This window comes from Tiliqua scincoides, chromosome 1 (genome assembly GCF_035046505.1).
Source record: "Tiliqua scincoides isolate rTilSci1 chromosome 1, rTilSci1.hap2, whole genome shotgun sequence".
NCBI classification, from domain to species: domain Eukaryota; kingdom Metazoa; phylum Chordata; class Lepidosauria; order Squamata; family Scincidae; genus Tiliqua; species Tiliqua scincoides.
Window position 1 is genome coordinate 95,577,561 of NC_089821.1, and position 24,894 is coordinate 95,602,454.

Below are 24,894 nucleotides of genomic sequence, written 5' to 3' on the forward strand. Positions count from 1 at the left end.
ATTGAAAATTCTATACATTTCAATGTATTTTACATCTAAGAGTCAACCCAACACGTTCTTCATAATGGGTAGTTTGGCCTGGTTCCCCTCTCCCTTAAAAATACAGTTGGGGCACTATGAAAAGCCACCATAGACAAGTAGGAGAGTTTTAACACTTAGCAACTGCTGTGGGGACTGCACACACCAACTGAAAAGGTTTCAATTGAAGGTTTTTTTAAAAACTGAAAATAATGCATGGGCAGGTATATGATTGAGGAATTATGGTGGGGGCTCGGCGCTTCTACAACACTGTATGCTTAAGAGCTGAATGCTGAATTTATTTTAAAATATTACATAGCACATATCCAAACCTAATGGAAAGGACAAGATGGCTTATATCTAAATAAGGAAACAGAGCCACCACAAAAGCACATCAGACAACAAAATCTCTTCACTAAAAGCACCTCATCTGGATTTATTTTAGCTTGTTAGCCCTCATTCAAGCTATCACCAACTCTAAAAACCAATTTAAGCCTTCCCACAGTTCCCTGGGCGTAAGATGGAAATGAGCTAGAGAGAGCTGGATAGTATTCACATATTGGCGATACTCAATCCCCAAATGACTCCCACAGTAGATTCATTTAGATGTTAAAAGGTATGGGAGACAGAATGAAAACCTGAGGGACATTGTAGGCCAACAACTATTGCACCCAACAGTTATCTCCCAGCACATACATCTGGAACCTACCCTTGAAGAAGGCTTGAAGCCACCACAAAATGGTGCCCCCAAAGTGCCATCCCAGTTAGGTGGTCCAGAAAGATACCAGTGCTGATGGTAAAGAAAGTCACAGAGATGTCCAGTAAAGCTAACAGAGAGGCATTACCTCTGCAAAGCACATAGCAAAGGTCATCCAACAAGTCAGTTTCCATTCCAAACCCCAGCCTGAAGCCAAACGGAATCTTGATAACTAGATCTAGATAACTGGTTCCTCCTATAATTCCAGGGATTTAAAGAAACAGCATGCCAAGATACTCACTATACACACAAATAAAAAGTGGTATAAACTACATAGGGAAGTTTTGGTCAAGGACCAACCTGTATTTTGAGAAGAAATTCAAAAAGAATTTGATTAAATGACTTACAACCAAGGCGCATTAGGCAATTAGCAGCAAGTAACTGTTCAAAGATTTAAAAGTCATAGTAAGGTAGAGAAAGCGAGAAGTAAGTTTAGTTCAATAATTAATCACTCCTTTTATTTGGAGGGAAAGGTGGGATATCAATCTTTAAATAACAATAATACTGCCCCCTATAAAGTATATTTATTTTCTACTCAAGGATGTATAACATACCTGTCATCCAGAACAATAATAATATCTCCACTCTTAAAGGTGAGCTCATTATCTTCAACAGCTTCAAAGTCATATAAGGCTCGAACCTTTCTTGAAATTTTCTGGTTGTTCTGTTGAACTTCTACAGATGGGTATAAAGATTTTGTTTCTGTTTGCTGCTGTTTTTGTTCTTGCAAAGATAATTCAATTGCTACAATTTGGAAAAGAGAGATGTACTGAATACTGATTCATCTGATTAAAGATCTTAATTGCATTTTTACGCCACTAGGGTGGGTCTTTCAAGATTTCTGAATGTGGAACCTTCTTAATTGTACTATAGCTTCAAGGACTTCAACATGTTCATAATCCTTTTTCACAACTGTATATATAGCCTACAGTCGCACACAAAATCTGTGAATTGGCATACTAATCCCAAACAGAGATTAGAAGAGGAAGACAAAATAATCCCTCTGACCAATATGCAGGAAGCTATAAATGCAAGGCAGCAGTGGCTCTCTTGTTCCCAAATCCTTTCAACAAAGCCAACAATACTATACCATACAGATTAACGCCAAAGCTTGCTAGTCACATACAGATCCTTAACACTGGTGCGCCCCAAAAGTGGTCCTAGAATTCAAGTTCTCTCTGAGAGTTTCTATTTGAAGAAATAACTTTGAGAAGGTGACCAAAAAATACCCAAAGAAAGAAGAAAATAAAGTTTATTATGTGCAAAGTAAAATGCAATTTTTCAGATGACTACTTTTTCCACATTTGAAAGTTACCTTTATAAAAATACTGCATATGTTTACATACACCCACCAATTGTTAAAGCCACTATTATGAACATCTAAAGGTCTCAGATTTGCTGATAAATATAAGCAATTAATATGACATCTTGACAAGTTTCAGAGCTGCAGTGCTAAATTCTAATGCTTCTAGAAATAAGTGGTGACAAACATTCCAAGAGCAAATTGAAAGTGAACAGTAGATTCAAAAGGGTATGCATTTTTCTTAGATACATGGCACTAAGTAGGAGAATCCCTAGTTCTCTCTATTCCATCCACATCTTAAAAAAAGGTGGCCACTCCCTTTGTCTTCACATCCCTATCACTTTTCACTTCACAAGTTCTGCTTTCTTTAGACAGAAAATGTTATCCATTTTAAGCATGTGGTGCTTCCGAGTACAAGCTCAGAAAACACTTTAAATGTTATAACGCTCAAGACATACAGTGACTAATACTTTACCTTTAGCTATATCTTCATCCTCTTTGTTTTTGCTTGATGATGCATCATTCTTGGCAGCAGTTGAGAGACTCTGTAAAAATACCAGCAATATAAATATTCTACATCAAGTGATAAAACTTCTATATTTGCTTATACTTTAATAAAAAGAACACATTTAACTTTTTAAAAATTGTTTAAAAGCAGAAAAGGAGAAGCAGCCCAAGAGGTGCTAGGAGAACTTAATGTTCTTTAGGTGGAAACCTTATGTCAAAGTCAACTCAACTTCCTCAATTCTCTCAAAAGGTAGTGTTACTGATACTGTCACCTGCAGAATCATCTATTTATTGGCGATTTCAACCCTCCTTGCTGCCCTGGACTTTTATTTATTTTATTTTGGGAAAGGCAGAGAGTAGCGGCCTTGGACTTTGGCACCCAGCTTGGCTTGGGCGATGTGGCAAGGGTATGGAGGGCTGAAAGGGGGATATGCTCTGGGGCCAGCTGCTTCATCTGCTGCATGAATTCTTCAATACCAGGTCGCTTCCTCAGGTAAACAGTAGTCCATCTGGGCGAGAACGACTTGTGCCAGAAGACCTTGTTGTCCATGAGGCTGTAAGTCTGTAGGGATCACATCCTGAAACAGAGTTGGTTGCTGGAGGTAGTAATTTACTAGTCAGACATGCTTCCCCGGAGGGTGTGGTGTGGAGCTGTCAATGCCCTTGCTGTTGACATCTCCAGGCAAAAGGTTAATACTTGAGGCAGGTCATGTCTCAGCACAGTGGGAACTTCATCTCCTACCCAGGTATGTTCTCCTCACCGTTGCTGTTCAGAGGTGATGGGATATATTTGTCCACGGCTGGAGCCAATATTTTTCTTTTGGAAAATAGCAGCCTTTTGGGCTTGCTTGGGGCAGTGGGGGTTAAGCACTAGCCTAACCCTCCTCATGTGGCAGGTGGTGTGCTGGAGGGTAGCCAGGAATGGGGGTGGCATGCATGCTGAGGTCAATAAAGTCAAAGGGTGAGCTCTAACCTCTCTGACAACACTTGTTGGGGTTGGTGAGGCTAGCTGGTGAGACTCTTGGCTGGTCTGAACAGAGGCTCACTCAAAGCTTTGCCTGTGTGGGTCGATGCTAGCCAGCTGCCTCAACCCTTCAAGGTTGGCCAGGATAAACTAATCCAGTCTCTGATTGGGTGTTTCTCTGAGCCAGTATGTCATATCCATGGGATCTGGGGGTGGTAGACGCCCAGGTCATTTCCCCCAAGCAATTAGCAGCCAGTTAAAAGTGGTTCCCTTTTAGCTAAGTTCTCTCTGCTGCAGGTTATTCTTATTGTGAATTTAATAAAAGTTATCAATCCAAGCCTCTGTCCCATGTGCTCATTTTGGGTGACCGTGTGATGGAACAGTTAACAGTTGTATTTGCTGTGCATGATCTTCCCTCCAATGTCTGAGGTGCTTCAGGCTCAAAGGGGAAACAGCCAATTGGAGGGCTGGAGAGATGGGGCCAGAGGAAGAGATCTAGGCCTGAGACTTTCTCTCTCTCTAGCTGCATGTTTGAGAATGGGCAAGACAGAGAGAGCCTCTCTGGTAAGCAGACTGAAAGCTGCTGGGGAGAGCCCCAGGGAAGTAGAGAAGAGACCAAAAAAAGCTAGATGCTTTAGGTTTTGTTTTATGTTTGTTTGTCCTTCCCATCCAGAGATTGGGAGTTCTTTGTTGCCTCAGCTTACGCTGGGCCGAGATTGGACCCAGGCTCTCTGACTAGTCTTTGCCTGCACGTGGAGGCTTCTCTGCAGGGTCAACCCCATTCAGAGGATGTTTATTAGTAAGAAACTAAGCCTGTTTAAACTGTGATTTTTCCCTAACCTGTTGATAAAACCGTTTTGCCTAAAACCTCTGCCTGTTCTGGGATCAGTGGATTTGTCACCCTCCCCACTGTGCAGGTATTACTGGCAGAGTGAGAGCATTTTAACAACTCTTAATAGCATTCTTGGGTATGGGTTTTGCCCAAAGAACCCCTATGGGAACTGGATCTCTTGGGCTGGTGACAATGGACGAGATCTACCAGGTCTGATCCCACCAAGCTGCACATTAAACCAACTGGAAGAGTGGGGGACAGGACAGGAGTGAGTGCTTGGAACTAAGCATCACTGCCCTGGATTAGTGGGTGGTCATTGCAAGTCCCCCTCCTCTTTCATGACAGCCCGTGTTAACACTAGCCTTTAACTTTGCAAAATGTTGCATGTACAAAGGGACATTTCAACATGCCTGAAACAGAATCTCTCACCTGTGTCCCAGTTGTAGGAAATGTAACCCCTTCTTCCTTAAGAGACTTAATAGTTGCTGATATTAGACTAAACTGTGGGTCTTTCTGAAATTCTTCCGACCATTCCACCATTAGAGCTTTTAGTTTTTCACATACTTTTGGATGAGCCTACAAAAACAAAACAAAAAACCTAGCAGTCGGAGAAGACACAAGTGTGATGAATGAGCAATACTTGTGATTTAAAAGCTACAAAAGCAATATGGGTTTACAAAATGAGTTGTTTCCACAGCATTTAAATAGGTTGGCTCCAAACTAAGGAGGTGGTAATTATCCACAACACTTATTACGAATAGTATTACTGATATATATGATAAGCTTCCAGAGATGCAAATACTTCCACTCTTACTACTGTAAGAAAACTAGCACTTCCCTGAAATTTTCTACCAACTGAAGCTGTCACTTCAAATATTACAAGTTACCCTAATTTTCTTCCATAATAGTAATAAAGCACAACTGTGAAAAATGTTATTATTTTGTGTACTGTTAAATTCCATCCTTAACTCACCACTAAAGTTTAATCTACTTTATTTCTCTATCCTAATTCAGTCAACTCATTCTGTTTCCTAAATCTAAGCAAATATGAGGAAAATACTGTGCAAATGTAAATATAGGAGGGCTCCCATAGTCAGGGTTTCAGTTAAGCTTCTCCAGGCCTCATAATATCTTATAAGGCAATGGTTCACAAAGTTTTTTGATTGGCGGCTCCCTTGACCTGCTGGGTCTAATGAAGCTCTCCATTAGGTCTACAATCCTATGCATTGTATAAGACGACAGGTTTCTCTCCTAGACATTATATAGACTGATGCGTTTTTTTCCAGGATTCCACGGCTCCCTGGCTGGTTTCCATGGCTCCCCAGGGAGCCCCAGCTCAGTTTGGGAACCAATGTTATAAGGCAATAAAAATGTCACTTCTGTTTTATGATAAAACCAGAAGTAATGTTTTTTTCTCTGTAATGGTCATTTTGAGGTCCACAGAGGCCATAGGCAAGCGGATGAGCATGGCCTCTGTCGGGCTCAGAAAAACTCCAGAGGTGCACAGCTCCCCAGAGTGGGGGGTGTATCTTTCCATATCCATGAGTTCAGCTATCTGCAGGGGATTCCAGGACAGAACCCTCACGAACATGGGCACACGCCTGTACAGGCATCCCTCCTTATCCATGGGGGAATGTGTTCCAGGGTCCCCCTATGGACACACAAACGGTGGATACGGGGGAGCCCTATCTCCACAGGTCGCTCTGCACCCCACTGAGCCCATTAATGTTGTGTAGGTGCTTACCAGAGCAAAAATGTTTCTTACTTTTACAGATTGCTATAAAAATGCAAACTTATAGAACCATGTGGGCAGGCTGCAGGCAGGCTGAAAGTATTCAAACTAGTCTTTTCAAGCGAACAGGAAACAGTTAACTTCTTGCTTCCTGTCAGAATTTGATTTAATCTTTTCAAGCATTCACACTGTTTGCAGGTTGCCCATGACATGCTATAAGTTTGCATGCTTAGATAGACCTGTAAAAGGAAAAAACATTTTCACCTCAGTAAACACCTAAACAACACTAACTGGGGAGGAGGTGCAGGGCCCTCTGGAATCATGGACAAATGAAACCGCAGATACTGGATTCGCGGATATGGGGGGGGCTGCCTGTACACTGGGTTGGATCCCAGTTATCATCGGCGCAAGCAGAAAATCACTTCTGCTCACACATAGATGTCTCCTAAGATATTTCCTTCAATGACCTCTCCTAATCCACAGCCCTTGGAGGTCCTCTATTCCTCGTTTGGCTCTTGGGGGTCACTGGGAACTACAGGATGGAGGAGGGATCAAGAAGACTCTATTCTTTAATGCGAAATGCTCCCCCCAACTTCTATACGGGGTGCCACTCTGGATCCAATCGTTTAATAGCTCACTGGAGCAGATTCAGTCAGTCTTTTTAAGAAGCATACTAGGTTTGCCCCGGTGTGTTTCTTATGAGGTGCTCTGTATAGAATCAGGTCAAATCCAACTTGAAACTCTGGCGTGGATTAGAGCGACTAAATATTGGCTTAAAATTCTCTACAACACTGATTCCAACACTCTTCTATTCCATCTTCTTGATGACCCTTACTTTACAGATAAATTTTGGAGTACAAAAATAAAACAACTGGGAGTCGAGCCTGATTTACTTGGCCAGTTGTCACAAGACGAGGCATTTAGGCTCATCAAAGAGAGACTCCTGGATATTCATACTTCCAATATTTTATCTGCTGCCAACAAAGTCTGCTCACCATTACACTTTCATTTACCGGTCAGAGTAGGGGAAACTCCCAACTATTTATACACCTTGGAATGTCCAAAAATTAGAAGGGCCTTTTCTATGGCCCGTAGTAATTCCATTCCATCTGCTGTCCTTTGGGGCAGATTCAATGGTACTCCTCCACATGAGAGAATTTGTCCATGTTCTCAGCGTGCTGTAGAAACTTTAGTCCATCTTCTTTTCCATTGTCCGCTTCATTATGAGGCCAGGAGGAAATGTCCAGCTCTCCAACCCTATCTCAATTTTTTCTTGGAGGATTCTGCTATATTGCAAGCCTTATTAGCTTCCACTGACCCTAACACCATTTCCCAGATAGCCACATTTATCTCGCAAATTGTGGCATCTAATCTGAAGCGTGCCCCCATTTCTTTGAAGTCTCTGAATTTCGGGAGTTAATTGCAAGTTGGTGTGTTATGTTATAAGCAAACATTTTTTTTTATTAGCTGTATGAAAGTGTTTAATGATCTTTTAACTGTATGCCAATAAAGGTACTGAAACTGACTCTATTCCTCTGGATCCAAGTCCATATATATCTATGCTGTTCTCACTGGCTTTCATGAAATACAATACATATAAGAATCTTACCTTGTTTATTATTACACGCACTTCACTGGCAAAGTCCCGTGAGCAAATTTCTAAGTGAAAAATCTTGCCACAGTTTGAAACACAGGCTCCTAATAGCTAACAAGTGAAATTGGAAGGAAACCAAGTGAGTTAAATCCGCAACATAAAATAGAAAGGGTTCTCTGTGCAAACAGTGATAAAGATATTGAGCACAACACAAATATATATTATCTTACTTCTGCTGCAAACACAAATATGAAATCTGTCATAACTGTGACCTTATATAAGCAACCAATGTTTTTCAAAAGAAATCATACTTACAGTTAGCGCCTGAAGAGCAACATGTGGCACCTTGTGATTTACTCTCTTTAAAATTGCTTTAAGGCAATCTTTTGCTCTAGAAAAAATTATATCAGTGTCAGACTCTAAAAGGGGGATAAGCAAGTCTCACAAAAGATATCCAAAGCAAGTGTTTTGGGAGAGAACCCTGTCATTAGCAATACCAACGGTACTTCTGATTTAAGTAAGATTGAGCCATAGGTAAATGAACAAAACTAAAAACCTCAGAACGCAACTTTAAGTGTACAGTTTAGGAAGTACATGTCATCCCTTGTTATCCATGAGGGTTCTGTTCCAGAACCCCTCGTGGATAAAAAAAATCTGCAGATAAAAAAACAGTGGAAAAATAGATTTAATGACCCGCTTCCAGGTTTCTTGCCCCTCAATTGCTCCTAACGGAATAATGTCACGCTTCAACATCCTCAGGGGTTTGATACTGGGACTCCCTGCTGATACCATAAACTGTGTTAAATAAAAGCTGTTTAAAAAAATTAAAAAGTACGCCCCTTTACAATTGCGGTTTAAAACAGTTTTTCTTGCTGTTGTAGAGAGACAGAAATGCATAAGACCCCCTGCCTTTGCCTGGCTCAGCTGAAGACTGGAATGATTATTTGCATGACTGTCACTCTACAACAGCATGAAAAGCAGTTTTTTAAACCGTGATTTTAAAGGGATGGATTTTTTCCCCTTCTCCAGGGATCAGCACATTCCTTCTCATTTGCAGTGGCCATTCACGTTGAGTCAAATTCGTGTATAAAAAATCCGTGTATAACAAGGTTGGACCTGTAAATCCCAGATGATTTACTCATAAACTTAGCTTATTTACTTGGAAGTGAACCAGTTCATGATCAGGCAGGTAGGTCCTTGGAAGTGAACAGGTTCATGATCGAGCAGGTAGATCCCTATAGTTTAACTGCTCTCCCCTTTGAATCCATGATCTGCTCCTCTTAACCTTATATCATATGGCATCTCAGTGGCCTTTTCCAAATTCTGTACAGAAGTAATATGTGGGGAGGGGGATGGCATCCTCTCACTTTGCCCACTCTTCATGCACTGAATAGCTGTGAGTACAGAGCCTACCTGATCAGATTCTACCTGAGCAAGAGGAACCTTGAAAAATTTAAGTCCCAATTAAACAGCTCTGTGTGTACAGAGCTGACCAACAGAGGGAGAGAAAGCACAGTCCTGCTCCTCCTTGTGTTAATCCAATACAGGCTATGACAGTCTGAAAAGGCCTCTCCTTTCTATCCATCTCTTCTGCTTTCAACCAAATGTGAATTTTTACTTTTAAATTGAACAAGGCAAAATCTAATCTGGAACACTAGCTAATTGCTAAAAAAAATGGTAAAAAGTGGTACCACTAATGACAATTCCTCCCGCTCCCCTGGTTCAAATAAAAGAAAATTTGTTTTAAAGCTCAAAGCAAGAGTTTTGAATCAATCATACACCTTTCCCCCTTTGGTAGTTTAGTAACAAGCAAATAAATACATTTTCAATGAGAAAAGATACATATAGCTAAGTCTAACTGCATAGGAATATCATAACCCAACATACACCAAGAGTTGCAAAACTTATTGCAAAGAAGGTTCATACTAGTTAAACACCATTTATAAAAGATTGATTATCTTGATTGCACTTCTTTCCCCTATGTTAAAAATTTCTTGTATCTTTAAGGTGAAATAATTTACACATCTGGACCACACCTGGGGTGACCTTGTTACACTATCTAATCCTATCTTAAATGAATAAACATTTATATCCGGGACCACGTAACATAATCTCATTACTAGATATACCTGCCTAAATTGACTGGAAAGAATGGAACTGCCCGTCAGATCTGCATACAGGAACTGCAGATCAGTAGACAGCAGTTTAATTGTACCACAAAATGACATTCAAGGAGGGTTGGCAAGCCAAAGAAGTGTCTCACCCATTAGGAGTGCTTCCAACTTTATCACATATATCCATAATAAGTCCCCAGTCTTCAGCAGTGCTGTACTCATCTGTGGCCTTTTCTGTGAAGTAAACCAGTGCTTTCAGAATCATCACCTTTTTAACACACAAGTACTCTTTTGTTTACAACTACCACTAGCTAAACAAGTCCTTTATATTCTAAACATACTCCTGAAGCTGTGAACTTCAAACAAAAAGTTTCTGTATTCCAACTGTAGCAGAGGTATAAAATGAGAAAAAACATTCATTGCAGTGTGAAAAAAAATGAACTGTGGCTACCATCCCAAAGTCGCCATCTCATATAAGTTATTTAGCTGTAACAGCTAAACTCAAGCTTTTAAAGTTTTAAAAAAGTTCTTCATAACTGCTTTCCCCAACTGTATACATTTTCAAACTATTAGCTCTTTAGAAGTGTGCACATCTTCAATAAATTTCTTATTTCTCAGTTTTAGGTACAGCTCAAAAAAGGGCTTGCAGCACAATTACTGTAAAATTCTCATTTCTTTCAAAAGATGGAGAAAATATTAAGTAGTTCATTTAAAGTGTATATTTGTCCGCAGCAACAAACATTACTACCTCTGTGAGAAAATATCTAAAACTTTTAAAAATTAATGACCAACTGAAGAACTACATGGCACCTTAGAGAAGCACCACAGAGAAGCTCTATAAAGTCAGTTGTCTGCTTCGCCCACTAACTATTCAGCTGTATTAGAGGATTCCCCAAGTCATTTCTTTTTCAGAATATCTTGCTGCTTTTCTTTTCAGTACTTTTATAGGCAGTTGGACCCATTTAATGTCAAGAACAATTAAAGCTTTGAAACAAGTCTCCAATACAGACCCATAAAACTTTACTCTGAGCAAGAAAATTATAGAAAAATGCCAGGTGTTTTCTTTGGAAAGATGCAGAGTCTTGCCACAGAGGCAACCAAAGCAGCTCTATGAACACAGGATTACGGTGAAGTCTTAGATACCTAGTTACTCTAATTTTTCAACCCCAGCTGCAGAAGCTATCTGGCTAATGCATAAATATCAATTACTGAACAAAATAAAAGTATGCATTATTAAAAACATGACTCATTAGCCTGCAAACAAACAGGTGTATTAGTAAAGCACTAAGAAGAATAGACAAGACAATAAAACCAAATCAGGTTTCTTATTCTGCAATCCTATACACACTTACTAACAAGCATGCTGTATTGAACTCAATGGGTCTTGCTTCTGGGTACATGGATAGGACTGTGCTGACAGTGTTTCAGCTACTCGCATATACACCAAATTACCTAGCAATACAGGCATACCTTGCTAATATGGTGGGTTCTGTTCCAGATCACCACCACAAATCAATGCAAAGCAAAATCACAGACTTTTAAAATCCTAACCTGGTGAGTGGTGGCAACAAGAGAAATGGTTTCTCCCAGCAGCTTGCTCCTCCTGAGTTAACAGAGCACTTCCAGTTGACTGGATAGAGAATTTCTGAAGAATGCGGCATCTGTATGGTGTGGGAACACCTTTCTGAGGTTGAATTGATGAATTTCAATAATTGAAAAGCACCACATTAATGAAGCACTACAAAGTGAGGTATGCCTGTATTGCTGATATCATTAATTCACCAGTTCATTGATCTCCAATAGCACAAATGCCAATTAATTTGGGCATCCTAAATATACATTTTACTAAGTGTTCATGCAAGTCATCAACACCCGTGGTTCTTAAACTGTGGGTCCTGACCCAATTTTTGGTGATTTGCAAAACTGACAGGGTAGATTAGGCTATGTGCATCAAGGATTAAACAAGCTGTTACTTGGGGCGAGGAGCACTGCTGTTCATTCGCCATTATAGCCACAGAGGACTGAGTAGCTGGTAAAATGAAACTTTTTAGGTGGGTCACAGTGCTTCAAATTTTAAGATCCGCTGATCTACACACACTCACAAAACCTGTTAAATCTAAGACACAAATGTGTAATTTTTTTCTACAATGACAATGGCTCAAAGAGCCTTGTTTACTGCCATGTAAAGAGTTCCAGAGTTCCCTGTGACAGTTTTCCCAGTTCTCATATTATACATATCTCATATTATAGTGTGACAAACAGAAGATAATACCTAAAACTTTGACACAAGCTCTGGATGTCACCCAAAGCAGTCTCTGTAGAACAGCAGAAGAAAGAACTGTTAAGGGAAAACTTGCCATCTCTGTTCCCATTATTTCTATTTTCAGTGTTGGTAGATCAAGAGTAAACAATTAACTTACATTAAACAGAAAGTTCTTTGGTGAGTACTTTTTATTATGTTGACTAAAGATGATAGAATTGGTGCCAGAAAGCAAAGTCCATCTGCACTGAACTTCCTATCTCTCAACCTTATCCTATGAACATAAATCATCATCTCTAGCAAAAGGTCAAGGTGGGTAGTGCAAGGTCAGCTGTGCAGTATGCCTTCTCTTGTTCTCTTACTACCTACATTGTAGACTTTCTGTAGACATGTTACAGCATAAATTACAGAAGTTACTTTTATTGGATTGCCATGTACAACAGCGTATTACGATAACCACTCCTCAACATATCTATTTCAACAAATGTGTAGAGGGTAGAAAAATACTGATGTCTTCCTAAGAATTTTCTAAAAATGTGTGCATATGCACACTACAACTCAATTTCCTTGATGGGAAATTTCTCAAGTTTGAGAAATATTTCTTAAAGAAAGATTTGAATTTGCTCATCCATTATAAAGAATATGAGAACATAAGCCCTGTTGGATCAGGCCAAAAGCCCATCTAGTCCAGCTTCCTATATCTCACAATGGTTGACCAGATGCCTCAGGAAGCATACAAGACAACAAGAGAACTGTGTCCTGTTGCCACTCCCATGCTCCTAGCATTCTGAGGTAACCTACCTCTAGAGCAGTGGTTCCCAACCTTTAGGAACCCGTGGACCACTGGGGCAAAAACTGGAATCATCATGAACCACATGCTGCTGTAGGGGATCTGATCTCCACCCTCTCTGGAGGTCTGTCCCCAAGTGCTCCCTCATGGAGAGGATGGAGAATGGACTGCCCATAACCACAGCTGGCACTTCAGTCATTCTGGCTGTAGGCAGTCTGTTCTCTGCCCTCATTAGTGGTCTGTGAGAGATTGCTTGATCAGTGAGACACTGGAAGTTATCAATGGTGATTTTTGTTCCTGAGACCAGACGGAGCACTTCTCAGGGTCTCGCAGACCACCTGTGCGCCGCAGACCACAGGGTGGAAACCAGTGTTCTAGAGCCTGGAGGTTGCATATACCCATTATGCCTTGTACCCTGTGATGGACTTTTCATTCATAAAGCTGTCCGCTCCCCTTTTAAAGGCATCTAGTCCAGGTGCCATCACAACATCTTGTAGCACAAGTTACACACTGGTTAAAGAGATTTTTTTTTGGTCTGTTATAACTCTCCCAAAACTTAGTGGATGTTCCTCGTTCTGGCGCTATGTGACAAGGAGAAGAACATTCCCCTACTTACTCTATGCATCCCCTGCATAATTTTATATACTCCAGACATGGCCTTACCGTCAATTTGTACAACAGCATAATATTGGTCCTTTTATTCTCAAACCCCTTTTCTAATTATCTCAAGTGTGAAATTGGCCTTCTTCACAGCCACCACAAACTGGGTCGACACTTTCATTGAGCTGTCCACCAACACCCCAAGATCTCTCTCTTGATCTGCCATAGACAGCTCAGAACCCATTAGCCTATATATGAAGCTTTGATTTCTTGCTTCAATGTGCATCAATTTATACTTACTTACATCGAAGCGCATCTGCCATTTTGCTGCCAATTTTCCCAGTTTGGACTGGTTCTTCTGGAACTCTTCACAATCCCTTCTGGTCTTCACCACCCAGAAAAGTTTTGCATCATTCACAAGCCACTTCGCTATTTATCCCAGACTCCAGGTCGTTTATGTACAAGTTGAAAAGCATTGGTTCCAAGACCGATTCTTGGGGCACACCACTTTTCAGCTCTCTTCATTGTGAAAATTGCCCGTTTACACCCACTCACTGTTTTCCGGTCTTCCACCAGTTCCTAATCCATGAGAGGACCTGCCCACATATTCCCCGACTGTGGAGTTTTCTCAGGAACCTTGTCAAATGCCTTCTGAAAATTCAGATATCATTGGCTTCACCCACATCCACATGGCAACATCAGAAAATTTAAATCCACTTCCAAAGTTTAAAGAGCCCTTTGTTATTCAACAATAATTAGTACAAGTAAAACTAAAATATATTTTCTGATTTGCACCAGAAATTAAGACTATACCTAAACTACTGAAATGCATGGAAATTGAGTAGTCACGCACAGGACTGCAGCCTTCATCTGCTAAAGAAGATCTGCTACACTTGTGATTTCAAGAACAGAACTCTATTTGTTCCCAGAACTAAATACACCTGCAAAACTAAAAGTGATAGTATCACAAACGCACACCTGAGTATACATCTAATCTTCGTAGTTTTTAGAAAATGCAGCTGCCTGACTATTGGCAGCAGAAGAGTGTAAAGCCCACATTATACCTATTTTGGCTGAGTTGCACTGGTTCTCAGATTGCTTCCAGGCTTGACAATGCACAGGTTATCACCTTGAAAGCCCGACTGCATGGTCTAGGCCTTGCAGCCTACAGAGCAACCCTTCTCTCTTATTTGCCACTCAGCCACACAAAGAAGGTTCATGTGGCATGCACCCACAATTCAATCTTCTTACCTGCAACACCAAGAGACAAATACTGTACACTTGGCAAGCTGCAGTCTGCATTCAATATCTTTAGGAAGGACATTATGGCTACTCTATTTTGTCAGGTGGGCCCAGGTTGGTTTTTCTGCATGAAAGTACTTTGAGTATGTCTTGTACTTCTGTTATATGGTTAATATGCAGGTGTTGGATTTTAAGTACAGTATTGCCTTTTAAAGCATTTTGTTTTATGACTATTTTCTGTTTCATGGTTTTATCAATTTTACTGTGTACCGATTTGAACAGTGTGGAGAATAATGTATATTTAATTTATTTATAGACTACATGATTATGACAATTTATATGGGATGGAGAGTATACCCTCATTAGTTATACATAAAACACTTAAATAAAGGCCAATGTCACTAATTTCTCAATTCTTCAGACACAGGCGCTTTGTGAAAAGTGCCTCTTCTCAGATTTCAAACTATCCACCAATCAAGAATGACAACAGCAAACAGCTGACCTCACTAGAGGTCACTGAAAATGAGAAAGAGGAAAAAGTGTCATGTCATGTCTATTGATACAATAAAACACTAACAAACAGTAGGATACAGCAGCGTTCATGTTTTTTTCAGTTCTTATATATGGGAAAATCATTTTCCAAACTCCAGTTATACCAATTTAAGATTGGTTACTGATTTACTCAACGGAGTAAGAAAAGATACCGTAAAGGCACAGGTGCAAAATTAACCTCTTGAAGTCTATTTTTGTACTCCTATCTATCTTCTTCCACTGGTCAAATGGAAGACAAACAGCTCAAAGAGACCAACATAACCAGGTCTGGCCTCAATTTCTCCACTGTATGACTGCGAAATTGTAGCCTGTGAAACACTCTGAAATAAACACCACTGGTCTTGCCATCTAACTACCCCAGAGATAAGAGTAAATCATTTCAAGCTTCCCGTTTCCCCTAATTCTCTACTCCTAACCAACAAAGCTAGTGGTACAATATTTGGACAGATGAATAGCACAAGCAACTGCCCCATAGTTCTGCCCCCCCCAATACTATTCCTTGACAACCAGGGTCCTGTGGACAAATTGTTGGACTACAGCACTGACTTATCCTTGAATTAACTCTCAGGCAAGTCACCAATTTGCAGCTTCAATTCTCCAGCCATAGAAAAATTGGAATCACTTAGGACAGCATTTCTTGTCTGTCCCCTGCCATACCACTTCCCATGATCCCCCTATTGGAAGCACCATGGGAAGTAACTCGTGATGACATCATCACCAGTTACTTCTGGGTTGAGAGGCCAGACATGACATGACAAACAACAGTTAGAGGCTCAGGGTGGACAAGAGGACTTTTTAGATTGTGCGAAAAGCATGCTTTGGAGCTCTGCCCACCAAGCCAAGGTTCCTACTGATATTTATCACATCACCTTACTCATCTCACTGCTGGGTAGCAGAAGTCTGGGGTCCCACAAGTACCACTGGTGGTACCCGTATGACTGGTTGAGAAACAATGACTTACAGCCCAATCCTATCCAATTTTCCAGTGCCAGTAAAGCTGTACCAGTGGGGCACGCACTGCATCCTATGGTGGGGAGGCAGTCACAGAGGCCTCCTCAAGGTATGGGAACATTTGTTCCCTTACTTTGGGACTGCACTGTGGCTGCACCAGTGCTGAAAAGTTGGATAGGACTGGGCCCTTAGGCAGCACACTACCAATATTTAAACAAATACTACAAAAGCTCTGGAGGCAGATCACCGTATTGTTCAATAGACAATCCTGCCTCCTCTGTATACCCGAGAAATAGGTCAGGCACTCTTAAAAAAAAAAACAAGGAGAAACAACACAAGGTATAGTCGCACACTCCAACTTGAGTGGTAAGCAGTCTTGCAACAGTTGCCACCACTTAATTAGGGCAGAGTAACTAGACATCCACTTTTTCCCAGACATGCCCTCTTTTTTAACCTGGTGTCCTGGAAAAGTACTGAAAAGTCCTCCTTTCCCCTGTGACCAGACCCCTGCAGGTAGCACATAGCCTTGTAATTAGCAGATTCTATGTAACAAATATTATTGTTTTTTAACACAATAATATTGTATTGTATTACAATAATATTGTAATAATATTATTATAATTGTACATTACTATCATTGACTGTATTTATATACTGCTTTTCAAACAAAGTTCTCAAAACAGTTTTCAGAAATAACATTGTTTTAAAGTTTATAAGAACAGCCCTGCTTGATCAGGCTATAGGCCCATCTAGTCCAGCTTCCTGTATCTCACAGTGGCCCACGGGAGCTGCACCACTCCCAAACTACAAGTGATATAATATTTAAATTAAAGTACAGCATTTAAATTAACCACGTGGAATCAACACATGAGGAGCGTTTTTCTCTTTTATTTTGTTCTGTCCCACTTTTTTTTTTAATCTGGGAGGTGCTACATGCCTTGTCCTCTTTTGTGGTTATGACGTCTGGCCAACCTGGATCAGGGTGCCTATGAAATCCCCAGCTGCAGGATGGAAAAAGCAAACACCCTGCTCGGCGATGACACGAAATCACAGCCCGGCTCTTGCGCAAGGGTGCCCTGGGGCAGGCGTAAGAACCGGTCAAGGAAACACCCTGCGTTCTCAAGGCTAGGGAGCCCCTTACGGAAGGGTAGGCGGTGGGGATGTTTTGGGTGGTGGAGGATGGGCAGTTCACTCCAGGGGAGTGTGGTGGGTGGGGAGGCAGAGCCTCCCTGCAGGGGTCCTGCGAGAGGGGTCCTGCGAGAGGCACCGCTGCTGTGTGAGGCACCCAGGCACCCACCACCCACACGGGTGGTGGGTGCTTGGGTGCCTCACACAGCGGTAGCATCTCTCGCAGGACCCCTGCCTCCCCTGTCTCCCCAGCCTGACAGGAACCCCAGCCACCAGGAGCGCCTCCTGGCCATGAGAGCTGCGCCACTCCCAGTGGGGCTGGCCTGAGACCTGCCTGGGGCTCCCCAGCCTCACATGCCAGCCTTCAACGGCGCAACAAAGCCATCACCACGGCGGGCGGGCCTGCCCCCCCCCCCCAGTGTCAAGGCACTTCCCTCCCAGGCAGGGTCTCCCCCTCCACTCCCGCCCCGGCCCGACTGACTCACCCACGTCCTGCTCGAAGGGGTTGGAGGCGAAGAGCGGCATGATGGCGTCGCACCACTGACAACGAGCCTCCCGGCACCGTCCGCTCCTCTCAGGTGGAAGGAAGCGACTCAGTGCGCAGCAACCCTGCTCCGCTCGACCCCGCCCACCTACCCCCTTCGTTCTACACTTCCGGTTCCGGTTCCGCTCTCTGGAAGGACCCCCGTCACGCACTCTCCCTCACGTTGAGGCTGTCCATAGCGATGCCTGAGTCAGGAGCGGGCGGAATGGTTAAGAAGCTCGGGATGGAAAAACGGAAAGGTAGCCGTTCTTTCTCCCAGCAACCGCTTCTTCTCGGAGTGGCCGTTGTCGGTTGCTTGGGAGGACAGAACTGCGAGGGAGGAGTCAGGCAGTGTGGTGTGCACCTCGCTGCAGGGTCCTTGGGGGAGGCGAACATAGAGATAAGAAAAGGGTAGAGTCGCACATTATTCCGCTGGAGGGTCGTTGGAGGGAGGCGAACATAGAGCTAGGAAAAGAATAGAGTCGCATATTATTGCGACTCGCGGGTATAGTAGAAGTGAAATCTACTTGGTGGAGTCAGTTCCATGCAAGTCAATGGCAGGTGCATTGGAGTGGATGGTACCGTAATAGAGGCTGGTTCTCCTTGAGGCTACAGGATGGAGGGCTTTCTTCAGGGGGAGGCCCAGACTGCAGCGGCTACTCCCCTTTCTGCCTCTATGAGGGCTTTGACCAGGGTCTCTGTGCAACCTCAGAGCCCCATCCTAGGCATGTCTACTCAGAAGTAAGTCCCATTAGAGTCAATGGGGCTTACTTCATAAGAACATAAGAACATAAGAACAGCCCCACTGGATCAGGCCATAGGCCCATCTAGTCCAGCTTCCTGTATCTCACAGCGGCCCACCAAATGCCCCAGGGAGCACACCAGATAACAAGAGACCTCATCCTGGTGCTCTCCCCTACATCTGGCATTCTGACTTAACCCATTCCTAAAATCAGGAGGTTGCACATACACATCATGGCTTGTACCCCATAATGGATTTTTCCTCCAGAAACTCGTCCAATCCCCTTTTAAAGGCATCTAGGCTAGACGCCAGCACCACATCCTGTGGCAAGGAGTTCCACAGACCGACCACTCGCTGAGTAAAGAAATATTTTCTTTTGTCTGTCCTAACCCGCCCAACACTCAATTTTAGTGGATGTCCCCTGGTTCTGGTATTATGTGAGAGTGTAAAGAGCATCTCCCTATCCACTCTGTCCATCCCCTGCATAATTTTGTATGTCTCAATCATGTCCCCCCTCAAGCGTCTCTTTTCTAGGCTGAAGAGGCCCAAACGCCGTAGCCTTTCCTCATAAGGAAGGTGCCCCAGCCCCGTAATCATCTTAGTCGCTCTCTTTTGCACCTTTTCCATTTCCACTATGTCTTTTTTGAGATGCGGCGACCAGAACTGGACACAATACTCCAGGTGTGGCCTTACCATCGATTTGTACAACGGCATTATAATACTAACCGTTTTGTTCTCAATACCCTTCCTAATGATCCCAAGCATAGAATTGGCCTTCTTCACTGCCGCCGCACATTGGGTCGACACTTTCATCGACCTGTCCACCTTGTATTGGCAACCTTCAGTCTCGAAAGACTATGGTATCGCGCTCTGAAAGGTGGTTCTGGCACAGCGTCTAGTGTGGCTGAAAAGGCCAATCCGGGAGTGACAATCCCTTCCACACCGGGAGCAAGTGCAGTCTGTCCCTGGTCTGTCTCCCTGGCTATGGGCCTTCCTTCTTTGCCTCTTAGCCTCAGACTGTTGGCAAAGTGTCTCTTCAAACTGGGAAAGGCCATGCTGCACAGCATGCCTCCAAGCGGGCCGCTCAGAGGCCAGGGTTTCCCACTTGTTGAGGTCCATCCCTAAGGCCTTCAGATCCCTCTTGCAGATGTCCTTGTATCGCAGCTGTGGTCTACCTGTAGGGCGCTTTCCTTGCACGAGTTCTCCATAGAGGAGATCCTTTGGGATCCGGCCATCATCCATTCTCACGACATGACCAAGCCAACGCAGGCGTCTCTGTTTCAGCAGTGAATACATGCTAGGGATTCCAGCATGTTCCAGGACTGTGTTGTTTGGAACTTTGTCCTGCCAGGTGATGCCGAGGATGCGTCGGAGGCAGCGCATGTGGAAAGCGCTCAGTTTCCTCTCCTGTTGTGAGCGAAGAGTCCATGACTCGCTGCAGTACAGAAGTGTACTCAGGACGCAAGCTCTGTAGACCTGGATCTTGGTATGTTCCGTCAGCTTCTTGTTGGACCAGACTCTCTTTGTGAGTCTGGAAAACGTGGTAGCTGCTTTACCGATGCGCTTGTTTAGCTCGGTATCGAGAGAATGAGTGTCGGAGATCGTTGAGCCAAGGTACACAAAGTCATGGACAACCTCCAGTTCATGCTCAGAGATTGTAATGCAGGGAGGTGAGTCCACATCCTGAACCATGACCTGTGTTTTCTTCAGGCTGATTGTCAGTCCAAAATCTTGGCAGGCCTTGCTAAAACGATCCATGAGCTGCTGGAGATCTTTGGCAGAGTGGGTAGTGACAGCTGCATCGTCGGCAAAGAGGAAGTCACGCAGACATTTCAGCTGGACTTTGGATTTTGCTCTCAGTCTGGAGAGGTTGAAGAGCTTTCCATCTGATCTGGTCCGGAGATAGATGCCTTCTGTTGCAGTTCCAAAGGCCTGCTTCAGCAGGACAGCAAAGAAAATCCCAAACAAGGTTGGTGCAAGAACACAGCCCTGCTTCACTCCGCTTCGGATGTCAAAAGGGTCTGATGTGGAGCCATCGAAGACAACAGTGCCCTTCATGTCCTTGTGGAAAGATCTGATGATGCTGAGGAGCCTGGGTGGACATCCAATCTTGGGGAGAATCTTGAAGAGGCCGTCTCTGCTGACCAGGTCGAAAGCCTTTGTGAGATCTATGAAGGCTATAAAGAGTGGCTGTCGTTGTTCCCTGCATTTCTCCTGCAGTTGTCTAAGGGAGAATACCATATCAGTGGTGGACCTGTTGGCTCGGAATCCACACTGCGATTCTGGATAGACACTCTCTGCAAGTACCTGGAGCCTCTTTAGTACAACTCGGGCAAACAACTTTCCTACAACGCTAAGGAGAGAGATGCCGCGGTAGTTGTTGCAGTCACCCCTGTCACCTTTGTTCTTGTACAGCGTGATGATGTTTGCATCCCTCATGTCTTGAGGTACTCCACCTTCTCTCCAGCAGAGACAGAGGATTTCATGCAGCTCAGTGACGATGATCTCTTTGCAGCATTTTAGGACTTCAGCAGGGATGCTGTCTTTTCCAGGTGCCTTGCCAAAGGCAAGGGAGTCCAGGGCCACGTGAAGTTCTTCTAGGGTTGGTTCACTGTCAAGCTCTTCCAGCACAGGCAGGCACTCAATGTTGTTCAGTGCTTCTTCGGTGACTACATTTTCTCTGGAATATAGCTCAGAGTAGTGCTGCACCCAGCGTTCCATCTGCTGCGCCCGATCCTGGATGACCTCGCCTGTGGCAGACTTCAGAGGGGCAATTTTCTTCTGTGTTGGACCTAGGGCCTGCTTGATACCATCATACATCCCCTTGATGTTGCCCGTGTCAGCTGCTATCTGTATCTCGGAACAGAGCTGGAGCCAGTAGTCGTTAGCACATCTCCTGGCAGTCTGTTGGACTTTGCTGCGAGCAGTTCGGAGGACCTGCAGGTTGCACTCACTGGGACAGGCCTTGTATGCTGCTTGAGCTCTCCTCTTTTCCTCAATGACTGGTGTCAACTCCTCAGAGTGGGCTTCAAACCAGTCTGCCGCCTTGTTGGTCGTCTTGCCGAATATGGACAAGGCGGTGTTGTAAACGGTATTCTTGAAATGTTCCCATCTGTTGGATGCGTTTGCGTCGGCCGGGCCTGGAAGAGATTCCTCAAGCGCTTGTGCAAATTCCTCCACTTTTCTCTGATCCCGGGTCTTGCTGGTATCAATGCGAGGTCTTCCTTCCTTTTTCGTGTGATACAGTCGCTTTGTTTGCAGTTTCACTCTGCTGCACACCAGGGAGTGGTCAGTGTCGCAGGCAGCACCATGATAACTGCGTGTGATCTTGATGCTGGGAAGGCTGGAGCGTCTGGTGAGGATCAGGTCGAGCTGGTGCCAGTGCTTTGATCTTGGATGTCTCCAAGAGACTCTATGTTGGGGCTTTGTGTTGAAGAACGTGTTGCTGACACAGAGACCGTGATGACAGCAAAACTCTAGCAGGCGTTGGCCATTTTCGTTCATCCTCCCAGTGCCAAACTGACCTAAGCAAGTGGGCCATGAACTGTTATCAGCACCAACTCTAGCATTGAAATCGCCGAGGATGAAAAATGGCTCTTTTACAGGGATTTTCTTGACAGTGGTAGCCAGGTCATCATAGAATTTGTCTTTGGCTTCTGCTGGAGACGACAGAGTCGGTGCATAAGCACTGATGAGAGTGACAGGTCCTGCTGATGACTGGAGCTGCAGGGACAAAATTCTTTCACTTCCCACAGTAGGTGGGATGATGGATTTCAGCACGGTATTTCTGACCGCAAAGCCAACACCATGTTCCCTGGTTTCGTTTGGTGGTTTTCCCTGCCAGAAAAATGAGAAATTTCTCTCCTTGACAGATCCGGAATCTGGCAGCCTAGTCTCTTGAAGGGCGACGATGTCCATCTGCAGTCTGCTCAGCTCCATGTCGATGACAGCTGTTTTGCGTGCGTCGTCTATTTCTTGCAGGTCATCAGAGAAGCCAGGTGTCATTGTCCTAACGTTCCAGGTGCCCAGCTTTAGGGCAGTAGTTTTCTGTTTTCTGTTGCATGGTGCAGAGTTGTCGATCCGCTTGTCGGTTTTCACCCTAAACCCCACGCACCCCATGAGGTTAACGGACCGTGGCGAGGCAACACCTTACTGGCTGGGGACTGCCCAGCTTAAGGCGGGCGGTAGCTGCCCAATGAGATGCAATGATCTCTCCCACCGTCGGAAGCAGCCCCTGGCGTCATGCTCTACGCCAATCGAGCAAAGACTTATAACCGGTAAACTGCTGCTTCCCGTGTTGTGCCGACGCCGTATGGCGAAGTTGGAGTGTCCTCTCCAGTGCGCGAAGCCTGGGTAAAGAAGGTATGGAGGATAGGCTGTTACCCATGCAGCAAATCCCCCCTCTCCACGTCGCTGGAATGGTCCAATGGAAAGGCAGAAGCCAATACGGTTGGTTCCAGCGGCGTCGCAGGAGTTGCCAGAACGTGACTGTGTTCAGCCATGAACTGCCTAAGGGACTCCGGCTCCTGATTTTGCCTCGAGGTTGACTCCTGAAGCCTTTTCCAGAACTGGATGTAGCCACAAGGCAGTGGAGGTTTGAGGTCAGAGTTTCCTTCTCTTAGATGAGCTGCCTTCCTAGGCTGACGAGTCCCATCTACCCGGTGGGTAGCAACCCCTACAAGCCCAGCAACTGCTATTCAGAGGTACACTACCCCTGAACGTGGAGGTTCCATGGAGCCATCACTGCTAGTAATCATTGATGGATTTGTCCTTCTACAGTTCTGCCCTTTTCAGACAGGGATTCTGGATTTGTAAATCTGACAACACTGATGGTCATCTGTGCAGAGTCACTAAAAAAACACAGTCTCTTTAAAAATGACTAAACAAGGAAAAAAACCTGTCCACCACCACCCCTGTCCACCACCACCCCAAGATCTCTCTCCTGATCTGTCACAGACAGCTCAGAACCCATCAGCCTATATGTGAAGTTTTGATTTTTTGCCCCAATGTGCATGACTTTACACTTACTGACATTGAAGCGCATCTGCCATTTTGCTGCCCATTCTGCCAGTCTGGAGAGATCCTTCTGGAGCTCCTCACAATCACTTCTGGTCTTTACCACTCGGAAAAGTTTGGTGTCGTCTGCAAACTTAGCCACTTCACTGCTCAACCCTGTCTCCAGGTCATTTATGAAGAGGTTGAAAAGCACCGGTCCCAGGACAGATCCTTGGGGGACACCGCTTTTCACCTCTCTCCAGTTAACTTCCAGTTAAGTGTGGAGAGGAGAGCTCAATCCTATGCATGTCTGCTCAGAAGCAGGTCCCATTATAGTGTCTCTGTAGTGTGGATTGCAGCCTTAGTGGGGGGAGGGAGAAGGTGGTGGACCTGAGTGGTTGATGCAGGGGTGGATCCTGTGTTGGGGGGGGGCATAAGCACTACCTTAACTCCAGAGCCCAGGCAGGTCTATCTACCTGGTTCAACTCCTGGTTGAAGTTTGACCTCCATGGTTGTGGTTTACTGGGCAGATGGACCTGGGCTCCCACCTGGACTTGGAGCCCAGATCTACCTGCCAGGTAGATCTGGACTCCCATTCTGAGACTGCCCGCTGGAGCTGCCTCTTCCAGGCAAGTAGACTTGGGCTCCCAGTTGACCTTAGCCCTCTGTGGCTGAAGTTTGGTGGGTGGGTAGACCTGGCCTCCCACTCAGACTAGGAGCCCAGATCTACCTGCCAGTTAGTCCTGGGCTCCCGTTCCAGCTCTGCCCTCTGAAGCTGCCTCTTCCAGGTGGGCAGACCTGTGCTCCCAATTGGGCTGCTCCCCATACCGGGGCCGCCCTTCCCTGCTGGCATGATGTTTTGAGGGTCCCACACACCCATGCCCCCCCCCCCGATCTGCCCCTGGGTTGATGCACACCCTGCTCCTTAGCAAAGTTACTCAGAATCAGTTGTGCTTGAAGTTGGAGCACAGTTCTGTCCACGTATCCTTAGAACCAGGGCTGTAGTGCTAGATTTAGGTAGGAACTATACAAGCTACAGCTTAGGAAGGGCCTCACAATCCGCAGAGGCTTCAAAGAAATTCCATTTGGGGGAGATTTTAAAATCGAGTGTGTATGCTTAGACTTTTCTTAAATAGCTTGTGCAGCAAATTTGGGTGTAATTTTTTAACAAGGGCCCTCATCAAGCTTTTCATGAGGTGCCTAACGAGCTTTAGAGCAGGGGTGTCAAATATAAGGCCAATGGGCGGAATACGGCCCCCAGAAACAATTTCTCTGGCCCCCATTATAATG

The 24,894-nt window shown here is 44.4% G+C and overlaps 1 protein-coding gene across 2 annotated transcripts in view; it reads right to left on the minus strand.

Annotated features, from left to right (window-relative positions):
- STAM2 (signal transducing adaptor molecule 2) overlaps positions 1-17,968 on the minus strand; it is a 30,918-nt gene extending 12,950 nt beyond the window's left edge. For both annotated transcript variants that reach the window (XM_066611965.1, XM_066611964.1), the window contains exons 1-7: positions 17,830-17,968; positions 9,971-10,055; positions 8,023-8,098; positions 7,723-7,818; positions 4,811-4,957; positions 2,554-2,623; positions 1,330-1,519 (exon numbers count right to left, since the gene is read on the minus strand). In XM_066611965.1, the coding sequence (XP_066468062.1) occupies positions 1,330-1,519; positions 2,554-2,623; positions 4,811-4,957; positions 7,723-7,818; positions 8,023-8,098; positions 9,971-10,055; positions 17,830-17,869 (704 nt within the window). In that variant the 5' untranslated portion in view covers positions 17,870-17,968. The remainder of the gene's footprint in view (positions 1-1,329; positions 1,520-2,553; positions 2,624-4,810; positions 4,958-7,722; positions 7,819-8,022; positions 8,099-9,970; positions 10,056-17,829) is intronic.
- Between the last annotated feature and the right edge of the window lie 6,926 nt (positions 17,969-24,894).